At 34.5% G+C, this 12,454-nt stretch overlaps 1 protein-coding gene across 5 annotated transcripts in view; it reads right to left on the bottom strand.

Annotated features, from left to right (window-relative positions):
• The window catches only part of LOC143344899 (unconventional myosin-XVIIIa), a 256,926-nt gene that overhangs the window by 72,216 nt on the left and 172,256 nt on the right, over window positions 1-12,454 (bottom strand). The window contains exon 1 of one of the 5 annotated variants that reach the window (XM_076771487.1): window positions 6,540-7,278. The exons of the other annotated variants lie outside the window; for them this stretch is intronic. Coding sequence (XP_076627602.1) covers window positions 6,540-6,965 — 426 coding nt within the window. The 5' untranslated portion in view covers window positions 6,966-7,278. Of the gene's footprint in view, window positions 1-6,539; window positions 7,279-12,454 lie in introns of those variants that run through there. 5 annotated transcript variants of the gene reach the window in all.

Genomic DNA, 12,454 nt, shown 5'->3' with positions numbered 1-12,454 from the left:
ATTGTAAAAGAATGGATCGTCTGTAACACACCACACATGTTAATTACTCCACCGCAAAGTCCAGACGTAAATCCGATTGAAAATTTATGGGCTGAAATCGGAAAAAGATTAAATAAATTTCAAATACCATCAAAGCAAACACTGAAAAATAAAATTATAGAAATATGGAACTCCATCGAGTGTAGTTTTACAAAATCATTGGTTTCTAGTAATGAACGTCGGCTAAGAGACATTGTAGCTGGTAAAGGTGGTCCAACAAAATATTAATATTAAATAATTTAATAATACATGTAGCGTTCGAATACTTTTGTGAGTCGCTTACTGTGCGTGTTTCTAATAAATGTCTCATAACTCCTCTTTACGTTGTTGAATCCTTTTCAAATTTTACTGGCATAATCTTAAGACTTCCATCTTCCTATTGGCATCTACTTGTTTCAGCAACTTACTTTAATGTACATTATTTCGGCCATTCAAGTTTGCATATGTAAGCGTTCGAATACTTTCGTGTGCCACTGTATAATCCATGAATTCACTACAGCTGCGTTCAGGCAAAGTTCAAATACAATTCTTTTATACCACTTTACTGTTTCTCGTAGAGGGCTGCAATATTAAGCCATTTGATCGGAGTTATCTACATACACTCCAGGACAAAAAGATAGCACACCTTATATTTTCTCACATTTTGTGTTAAGAGCTGATTAAGATACATATTTTCTTTTACTGATAACTCAGAGCATGTTTGTGTATACAATTTACGAAATATCGTCCACAACGTATACTTCGACAGGATTCTAACACAAAAAATGTAAATATTACTGTTCGCAAGCGGGACAAAATGATAGCACGCGTGGTAAATCTACGCTTTCCAGTTACACTGAAGCTTGCGAATTGCGAACATCAACCTCGGAACATAGTTAATAAAGTCCGTGATATTATTTCATGTTGTATATTTCTTCAAAAAAGGCGAAATATTATTAAAAATGGGTCACGGAAAGAGATTGAACGCGTGTGAAAGAACAATATTCAGTGACAAAAATAGTAAAAATTATGAATAGAAGTCGAAAAATAACAACGAATTTCTTGAAAAATCCGGATAACTATGGTAAAAAGAAGAGTTCTGGACTTCCGCAAAGTCTAAATGCCCACAAGATGACTGCAAGGCAAATTGCTCAAAGTGTTGGTGTAAACACTAATATAAAGAATGTGAGACGTGTTTTAGAAAAATGCAAATACATAACACGAAGAAAATTGAAGAAAAAGTCTTGGTTAACTGTGCAACATAAGATGAATCGATTACACTTTGCGGAAAAGAATATTCGTATGCGAACGAAATGGCGAAGAATAATATTTACAGATGAAAAGAGGTTTAATTTAGATGGACCCGATGGTCTGAGTTACTATTTTCATGATATGCGAAAAGAGGAACAGTTTTTCAGTCGTCTGCAAATGAGAGGTGGTGATGTGATGATTTGGTGCGGTATCGGATACTATAGTAAAATGGAAATCAAATTTATAATAGGAAAAATGAATAGCAAAATGTATTTGGAAATGATTAAGGAACAAATGAACATGTACGCCGCCAGAATTGCTGGAGAAAAGTTTATTTTTCAACAGGATAATGTCACAGTACACACTACAAAAGTAGTAAAAGAGTACTTTTCTCGAGAAAAAATTCGCATTTTGGATTGGCCAGCAAGCTCACCCGACCTTAACATTATTGAAAATTGTTGGGGAAATCTTGCCCGAGCTGTATATGGAAATGACAGACAATTTGGAAATATTGCCGAATTAAAAAAATGTATTCAAGATGAGTGGGAGCGATTAAAGCGAAAAACTATTAAAAAACTCTATAAATCTTTGCCAAAGAGAATGATGGCTGTTATTAAATGTAAAGGAGAAGCCACAAGATATTAAGCATTAAATATCATTCGTTGATTTATCGTTATACATAATATTAAGTTAAACGTGCTATCATTTTGTCCCACTATATTGCCTTAAAAGTTCTTTGTTTTTAAATAAAATTGTATAGACTGGAGAAATTCAATTCATTTTCATTTGTGTATGTTTATAGAGGTATTTTGCAAGAATGTATAAAAACAAAACCTTGGTTGTAATGTTAAATAGATAAAAATTACGTTAATTTTAAAGTGTGCTATCTTTTTGTCCGGGAGTGTAAGACTTCCCTTCATTATAATCCAAAATAACCTTCGGTTTTATAACAATATTCCCCCTTTTCTGCATAGCCACAGTTTCATTAGAGTGTTTCGTTGATAATAGAAGGACATCACGCTTGTTCTTCCATTTCAGTATTGTCAAACCATCGTTGCTTTCCTTAGCGATATATTCATATCGCTGTAATTTTTTTGAAAGTAGGTCTTTTGGAATTCCACGGCGATTTGTGTGTATTGTTACAACGACACGCGAATAAATAACTGATCGAAATACAAGGAATGCAGTAAAAACAAGTTACGGTGAAGAAAAATTGCCCATCAAATACGCCCCACGATTAAACGAAGGCGTCAACAATAGTATTAATATGCCCATAATTGACTGCATAATGAATTTTTAAAAAATTCTTCATTTTACAGTGATAATACCAAATGGCTTGAACGCATACGCGCCACGCGGCAGGGAACGTGTTAACGGTTGAAATATGTTAAAATTATGATATTCTTATGTTACATCATTTTGAAATATTACTCCAAAACGAAAGGGTCTAGCCGAATAAGCATGGTAAAAGTGCCCCCAAACCAAATTGAACGGGGTTAATACCACTCGATAGGTGGTTCGAAGAAACCCCTTTTCCCAAAGTTTCAATCCGGTATCTCTACTACAGGGGTTATTACGGGGTGAAAATCATTTTTTCAATATCTCCCGTTCTACTCAATTAAAGATTATGAAAAAAATCATGGTTATTCTATCGATCGATGTACATGTTTCAGAATTTTTTCAGAATTTTTGGATGCAAATTCGATTTTTAAAAAATTCGAAAATATTTTAACCGTCGATTTTTTGTCGAAGTTATCAAGTGACCACATTTCTTTTTATACAGTATAAAGCTCTCAAAAGAATTAGTAATCCCTAATTTTTTCAGATTTTTCGAAGGGGTGGAACGTAGTGAAAAAAATAAAAAATGATTAAAAAATAATGAAAAAGCTTTATATTGTCTTAATTACTTACGTGACCATGCTCATATTTTTACAGCTATAGCGTAACATTATGACTATTAATGCGTAATTTTTTCAGATTTTTTGGAAAAGTGCATTATTGTTAAATAAATATGAATTCATATTTCGTACTTTTTCATACCAAAAAAGGCCGCACATGCTTTTAAAATAGATATAATTAAAATATATTTGTTTACATACTTTGTTAACTGGTCGCTAGATGTAATTTCAAATATGTACGTGTGATACTGGACTCGTGATGATTAGAACCACTACGGCGCGGCGCGATGCGGTGATCATTTTGGTACAGCATCCTTGTGTATATAATATATAAAATTAATATTATAATATATATTATATACATGAAGCTTTTTAAATATTCCTTAAATATTTTTGCTTTAATTAAAATAAATGATCTAAACAAGGTTTACCTGCTATTATTTTTATTGCCAGCATTAATAACTCGGTTCGTTCTTCAATCTTCATCGCTGTCATCATTTATTACAGGATTTACTTTTTCACTTTCAAATAATTTACTCAGTATTTCTGCAGGTTTTATTATTTTTGAAGTGTATCTGGCATTCGATAGATAATAAATTATCGCAGCTATATAGGAGCAGCATCCAATTGTCCTGTTAGCACTATTCACAGAAATATCGTCTAATTCCCGAGTAGCCCGTTGAATTTGACGTATAGTCTATGTAGCACTTGTACAGTTTTTTATTAATATGTCGTGATTGCACTTTGAACTGAACTATATTTTCCTTTTGTTTTAGATAACTGAGGTTTATTTCATTTTGTTCATTCATTATTTCGGCAAGATAGGATATTGCTTGGGAAAATTGATACGATTCCGTAAAAAATATTTTTAGATCTTGTTCGGTCATTTCTGGGAAGTCGAGTAAATCGGTTAATAATAATAGCAGGTAAACCTTGTTTAGATCAGTTATTTTAATTAAAGCAAAAATATTTATGGAATATTTAAAAAACTTCATGTATATAATATATATTATATATATTATAATATTAATTTTATATATTATATACACAAGGATGCTGTACCAAAATGATCACCGCATCGCGCCGCGCCGTAGTGGTTCTAATCAACAGAAGTCCAGTATCATACGTACATATTTGAAATTACATCTAGCGACCAGTTAACAAAGTATGTAAACAAATATATTTTAATTGTATCTATTTTAAAAGCATGTGCGGCCTTTTTTGGTATGAAGAAGTAGGAAATATGAATTCATATTTATTTAACAATAATGCACTTTTCCAAAAAATCTGAAAACATTACGCATTAATAGTCATAATGTTACGCTATAGCTGTAAAAATATGAGCATGGTCACGTAAGTAATTAAGACAATATAAAGCTTTTTCATTATTTTTTAATCATTTTTTATTTTTTTCACTACGTTCCACCCCTTCGAAAAATCTGAAAAAATTAGGGATTATTAATTCTTCTGAGAGCTTTATACTGTATAAAAACAAACGTGGTCACTTGATAACTTCGACAAAAAATCGACGGTTGAAATATTTTCGAATTTTTTAAAAATCGAATTTGCATCCAAAAATTCTGAAAAAATTCTGAAACATGTACATCAATCGATAGAATAACCATAATTTTTTTCATAATCTTTAATTGAGTAGAACGGGAGATATTGAAAAAATGATTTTCACCCCGTAATTACCCCTGTAGTAGAGATACCGGATTGAAACTTTGGGAAAAGGGGTTTCTTCGAACCACCTATTAGTGGTATTAACCCCGTTCAATTTGGTTTGGGGGCACTTTTACCATGCTTATTCGGCTAGACCCTTTCATGCGAATCTTTAAAACACCATAACTTACGAACGGATTGGAAGATTTTAATGTTTAAAAAGCCAAACGCCGCGTATTTTGGTGTAGAATATGTAACAATTATAAAAATATTGGAAAGGTTATTCCTTGGCCCCGTAATACTAGAAAACTCCCATAAAAATGGTCCAATTTTCAAACAGCCATAACTCCTATAATAGTAAATATATTTCAATGAAACTTTTTTTTGAAGTAGAGCCCATAGATACCTACAAAAAAGTATTAAACAACTTTTCTGTAGGACGACAAGCGAAATTATTAAAAATCGAAAACGAATTTTTAAGGAAAATCGACGGGGGGTAGGTGCCTAAATTTTTCGACGAAAAAGAAAATTTTGAAATTTCTCTAAAAAAATTATTTTCTATTGCAGGGGTTAATTATAATAATTTTTGGTCAATAGACATACTCCCGAAATCCTACCCACTTTCGAGAAAACAAATTCGACAAGGTGCATAAATTTTTCGGCAGAAATGAAAATTTTTAAATCGTTCAGAAAAAGTTATTTATAGCTAGGGGTATCAATTACAATTATTTCTGGTCAATAGACATACCCTCGAAATCCTACCCACTTTGGAGAAAAAAATTCCTTACCGAAAATATAATTTCTGGCCAGAAATGTCTACCCGAATTTTCATGCGAGTCTTTAAAACGTCATAACTTCTGAACGGATTGAACGATTTTAATGTTTCAAAAAGCAAACAACGCGTATTTTAGTGAAGAATATTTAGAAATTCTGAGAATATTGAAAAAGTTATTCCTTGACCCCATAAAATGAGAAAAACTCCATAAATATGGTCCAATCTTCAAACAGCCATAACTCCTCTAATAGTGAATATATTTCAATGAAACTTTTTTCTGAAGTAGAGCCCATAGATACCTACAAAAAAGTATTAAACAACTTTTCTGTTAAAAACTAAAAATATAGACACGTTAATATGGCCATCGAGGTCTCCTGATCTTAACCCGATTGAGAATTTATGGGGACAATTAGTACGCGATTGTCGCCAATTGAATAGTGTAAAAGAGCTCAAAACGGCAATTACGAACGCTTGGGATCGCATTGCTACTCGTTAACTCACAAATCTTGTCGAATCTATGCCGAAGCGAATCAATTTATTAATTAAAAGTGCTGGAAAACCTATCAAATATTAATTTTAATTTTTACTTTGTTAAGAATTATTTAATCACTATGTATAAATATGTTTTTTAAAGTGAACCTATCATTTATTAACGGTTGAAATATGTTAAAATTATGATATTCTTATGTTACATCATTTTGAAATAATACTCGAAAACGAAATTTAGCAATCAGATTTGTTAATACAAGGACATTATATCTTGAAAGTTTCAGAGCAGTTGATACATTTCTCTAGAAGTTACGATAATAAATGTGAGTGAACCTATCATTTCCTAACACACTGTAGTTGTTTGTAAAAAATCTGCGTGACAAGAACACTATCGAATTAACTTAGCGATATTTTTCTGATATAAGATACATGATTACGCGACGGACCTGTCGTCCATCGTTGTAGGATCTGGTAGTTTTCCATTGGTCTTTACCGATGTGTTCTACGAGTTTCGTGTTTTCCCCGTTGCAACTATCGATGCTGCTCGCTCCGCTCGATGCCGATATACTGCCTCTGACGATACCCGTTTTCTTTTCAGATTCCAGTCTGTCGACGATCGCGGAATGAAACACGCCGTTAGCATGCAGTTTAGTGCGCTCGAATAAACATTCCTTAGCAAATTGTCGGGCCTCGCTCTGGATGCTATCTTTCCACTCGACTTCGTTCTCGTTGCTCATGTGCCCACTGTCCTCCGAGCAGTTGCTATCCGAAATATAACCGTTGTAATCGTTGATATTTTTAATGTTCAAATTCTTCTTCAACGTCGTAACGCCTTCGTCCGTCCCTGCGTTCGAACTAGACTGCGATTTCATCCAATAATCTTTCGCGTCTCTGGGCGCTTTTGCGTTCTTGCAATTAAAGAAGTTCACAAGATCCTCGATTTCCTTGGCCACTTTGCCCACCGATTGTTTCTGCTTCAATGCTCGTTTGATATCCTCGTTCCGTTGCTGGCTAGCTTTCAACGGATCCGCAGAACTTGCCGATTCGTTCTTTTTCTCCGAATCTACGACAGACTGCTGCCCGCTCGTTTGTTTCTCCCAATTCTTCCTCAGCTCTCGGATGCTCGACGTTTCTTTCTTCTTCCTCGATTCCTCTCTCACGTTCGACGAGATTTTAATATCTTTCTCGTTCTTCTCCTTCGCGTCTTCTTTCTTCGGATTATCCTTGACGTTAATCACCGAATCCGTTTCAGTTTTACCGTCCGATTTGCTGTTCGTTTCCCGAGCCTCGCGAAGAGAAGCAGTGGTTTCCGTCTGTGGATTTTCGTCGTCGTCGTCCAGTTGCGCCATTAATCGCGCAACTCGCTCCTCGAAGTTGCTACTGGACAGTCGAACGGTCTGATGCTTCTCCGTCGATACACAACCGAACGCTTCGAGGCAGTTTTCGTAGATTCGTTCGTCCATCGAACGATCAAGATCGACATCGTTGTCGAGTGGCACCGACCGCCGTATCCTCGGCTCTACGACTCGATCTACTTGAGATAGATCGGCTAGAGATTGACCCACGCGAGCGTTCCGATGCGTCAAAAGCGGGATCTTGCTCGGTCTCGACGACGCTCCGGCGTTTCTTCTCGACGGAGTTTGGATGCTCCACAGACTGGCCGATCTGTTCATCGCTTTTCTACGCGTGGAATCCTGTTTCTGTTCTTTCTCCGTTGGTTGCTTCTTCGACTCCGCGGCGAGAATCCCGTTCGTCTTGAACGATTCCACGGAATCGGCGCGAGTCACCGCAGAAACGCATCCCAGACTGGCCGAACGATCGAGCGCCATCTTCTTCCTCAGCGATTCCGGTTTCTTGGGTAACTTGGTCGGCGCGTAAGATAGTCTTTTCTTCAGCAACGTTCTGTCCTCGAGAATTATGCAAGACGGCGACGGACAGTTTGCCTTGGGCGGTTGTTTCTTCTCGTTTCGAATACTCGTCGTGGAACATTTTGTCGTTTCCACGCGGCCATCGGGCGTCGTACGACGAGCTTTGCTGTAAGTGGAACTACGCGCCTTCGCGTACAGCCCGGAACCATTTGCACGAACGTTGCAATCGTCGCTGGAATTGCACTTGCTCGATTTCCTCGAAGCAGCTGGAACTTTTCCACTTCGAACTGCATGTTGCGTCTCTTGCTCCTTCGGCGTTGAAAAAGGCATCTTCGATACGTTTGGACTGCTACGGGCCTTTACTAGCCGCGAACTAGCATTGCCCGACCACTTTGTCATGTTCTCCAGCATCGTGAATAAGATACCACGGTGGCGGATTAAACGAAGAGAATTTACAGGTCTGTTTGCAGATTAAGCAACGATTGTAGAATTCACTTTGTCCTTTCTGTCGATGCACATCACTGTTTAAACTGACCTCTGTTTCTAGGATTCCTTTAATACACTTGTATACGAAAGCATTCGAAAGCTTATATTTATAATATTCGAACAACGAAACACAGTTACAGGAGTGAATAATATACAGGGTGTTCGGCCACCCCTGGGAAAAATTTTAATGGGGGATTTTAGAGGTCAAAATAAGACGGAAATGAAGAATACTAATCTGTTGATGGAGGCTTCGTTAAAAAGTTATTAACAATTAAATTCAGAAATTTCAAATAATTTGGGGAAAATTATTTTCGGTTGCGGGGGTCAATTACAATCATTTTTGGTGACTACACATACCCTCGAAATTCTACTCACTTTCGAGAAAAAAATTCGAAAAGATGTGGAATTTTTCGGCGAAATTAAAAAATTTAAAATCGTTCCAAAAAAATTATTTTTAGTTGCAAGGGTCAATTACAATCATTTTAGGTGAATAGACATACCCTCGAAATTCTACTCATTTTCGAGAAAAAAATTCGAAAAGATGTGGAATTTTTCGGCGAAATTAAAAAACTTCAAATCGTTCTAAAAAAATTATTTTTAGTTGCAAGGGTCAATTACAATCATTTTTGGCGAATAGACATACCCTCGAAATTCTACTCACTTTCGAGAAAAAATTCGAGAAGGTGTGAAATTTTTCGACATAATTAAAAAATTTTAAATCGTTCTGAAAAAATTAGTTTTAGTTGCAAGGGTCAATTACAATCATTTTTGGTGAATAGACATACCCTCGAATGTCTACCCATATTTGAGAAAAAAATTCGAGAAAAAGTGAAATTTTTCGACAGAATTAAAAAATTTCAAATTGTTCTAAAAAAATTAGTTTTAGTTGCAAGGGTCAATTACAATCATTTTTGGCGAATAGACATACCCTCGAAATTCTACTCACTTTCGAAAAAAAAATTCGAAAAGATGTGAAATTTTTTGGCGAAATTAAAAAATTTCAAATCGTTCCAAAAAAATTATTTTTAGTTGCAAGGGTCAATTACAATCATTTTAGGTGAATAGACATACCCTCGAAATTCTACTCACTTTCGAGAAAAAAATTCGAAAAGATGTGGAATTTTTCGGCGAAATTAAAAAATTTAAAATCGTTCTGAAAAAATTATTTTCGGTTGCGGGGGCCATTTACAATCAATTTTGGTAGATAGACATACCGTCAAAATCCTACTCACTTTCGAGAAAAAAATTCGAAAAGATGTGAAATTTTTCGGCGAAATTAAAAAACTTCAAATCGTTCTAAAAAAATTATTTTTAGTTGCAAGGGTCAATTACAATCATTTTTGGTAAATAGACATACCCTCGAATTTCTACCCATATTCGAGAAAAAAATTCGAAAAGATGTGAAATTTTTCGGCGAAATTAAAAAATTTCAAATCGTTCCCAAAAAATTATTTTTAGTTGCAAGGGTTAATTACAATCATTTTAGGTAAATAGACATACCCTCGAATGTCTACCCATATTTAAGAAAAAAATTCGAGAAAAAGTGAAATTTTTCGACAGAATTAAACAATTTCAAATCGTTCTGAAAAAATTATTTTTAGTTGCAAGGGTCAATTACAATCATTTTTGGTAAATAGACATACTCTCGAATTTCTACCCATATTCGAGAAAAAAATTCGAGAAAAAGTGACATTTTTCGACAGAATTAAAAAATTTCAAATCGTTGTAAAAAAATTATCTTTGGTTACAAGAGTTAATTACAATCATTTTTGGTGAATGGACATACCCTCGAATTTCTACCCATATTCGAGAAAAAAAATCGAGGAAAAGTGAAATTTTTCGACAGAATTAAAAAATTTCAAATCGTTCCAAAAAAATTATCTTTGGTTGCAAGGGTCAATTACAATCATTTCTGGTGAATAGACATACCCTCGAAATTCTACTAATTTTCGAGAAAAAAATTCGAGAAAAAATGAAATTTTTCGACAGAATTAAAAAATTCAAATCGTTCTAAAAAAATTATCTTTGGTTACAAGAGTTAATTACAATAACTTTTTATCATTACACATATCCTCAAAATCCTACGCACTTTCGAGAAAAAAATTCCACACCGCAAATCTTAATTAAGTGCCTAAATTTTTCGACGAAAAAGAAAATTCAAATCGTCTTGGAAAAATTATTTTCGGTTGAGGGGTTCAATTACAATCATTTTTAGTGAATAGACATACCCTCGAATTTCTACCCACTTTCTAGGAAAAAATTCGAGTAGGTACTGAAATTTTCAGACGAAATTAAAAAATTTCAAATCAAATTAAAAAAATTGTAATTACTTGCAGGGGTCAAATACAATCATTTTTGGTCATTATACATACCCCCAAAATCCTACGCATTTTCGCGAAAAAAATTCTTTACCGAAAATCTAATGCGAGACCAGAAATGCTTCCCTGAAATTTCATGCATATCTTTAAAACGTCATAACTTCAGAACGGATTACTCGATTTTAATGTTTAAAAAAGCAAACGACGCGTATTTTAACATAGACTATGTAGAAATTCTAAACATATTCGGAAAGTTGTTCCATGACATCGCAAAATAAGAAAACCCCCATAAAAATGGTCCAATTTTCAAACAGCCATAACTCCTACAATAGTGAACATATTTTAATGAAACTTTTTTCTGAAGTAGAGCTCATGGGTACCTACAAAAAAGTAATAGACAAATTTTCTGTAGGGCGTCAAATAAAATTATCAAGAATAAAAACTAATTTTTAAGGAAAATCGACAGGGGGTAGGTGCCTAAATTTTTCGACGAAAAAAAAAATTCAAATCGTCATGGAAAAATTATTTTCGGTTGTGGGGGTCAATTACAATCGTTTGTGGTGAATACACATACCCCCGAAATCCTACCCACTTTCTAGAAAAAAATTCGAGAAGGTGTGAAATTTTTCAGCGAAAAAAAATTTTTCAAATCATTCTAAAAAAATTATTTGCGGTTGCGAGGGTCAAGTACAATAACTTTTGATAACTACACATACCCCCGAAATCCTACGCATTTTCGAGAAAAAAATTCCTCACCGAAAATCTAATTTCTGGCTAGAAATGTCTGCTGGAATTTTCATGTGAATATTTAAAACGTCATAACTTCTGAACGGATTGGATGATATTAATGTTTAAAAAAGCAAACTATGTGTATTTTGGTGAAAAATAAGTAGGAATTCTAATAGTATTGAGAAAGTTCTTCCTTGACCCCGTAAATTTAGACAAACCCCATAAAAATGGTCCAATTTTCAAACAGCTATAACTCGTACAATAGTGAATATATTTCAATGAAACTTTTTTCTGTAGTAGAGCTCGTGGGTAGTTACAAAAAAGTATTAGACAACTTTTTCGTAGGGCGTCAAACAGAATTACTAAAAATCAAAAACGAATTTAAAAAAAAAATCGACGCGGCAGGTGCTTAAATTTTTCAGTGAAAAAGAAATTTCTAATCGTTCTGAAAAAATTATTTTCGGTTGCGGGGGTCAATTACAATCATTTTTAGTCATTACACATACCCTCGAAATCCTACCCACTTTCTAGAAAAAAATTCGAGAAGATGTGAAATTTTTCGACGGAAAAAAAAAATTTCAAATCGATTTGGAAAAATTATTTTCGGTTGCGGGGGTCAATTGCAATCATTTTTTATGAATATACCTACCCCCGAAATCTGGCGCATTTTCGAGAAAAAAATTCATTACTGGCGGAACTTTAAACGTTAATAACTTTTTAACGGAGCCTCCATCAACAAATTGGTATTCTTGATTTTCGTCTCATTTTGACCTCTAGAATCTCCCATTAAAATTTCATTCGGAGGTGGCCGAGCACCCTGCATATAGGGGAAAAATTTTAATGGGAGATTCTAGAGACCAAAATAAAACAAAAATGGTAGACTAGTTATAATTCGCGCGCGTGTTATTGAGGCCCACCGTCGGGTGGCGCTCTCTTCTGCCTTGGCGTGCTCGCTGTATG

This window comes from Colletes latitarsis, chromosome 8 (assembly GCF_051014445.1).
Source record: "Colletes latitarsis isolate SP2378_abdomen chromosome 8, iyColLati1, whole genome shotgun sequence".
In the NCBI taxonomy this organism is placed as follows: Eukaryota; Metazoa; Arthropoda; class Insecta; order Hymenoptera; family Colletidae; genus Colletes; species Colletes latitarsis.
The sequence above is the reverse complement of the archived record's forward strand: the minus strand, read 5'-3'. Positions and strand labels throughout refer to the sequence as shown.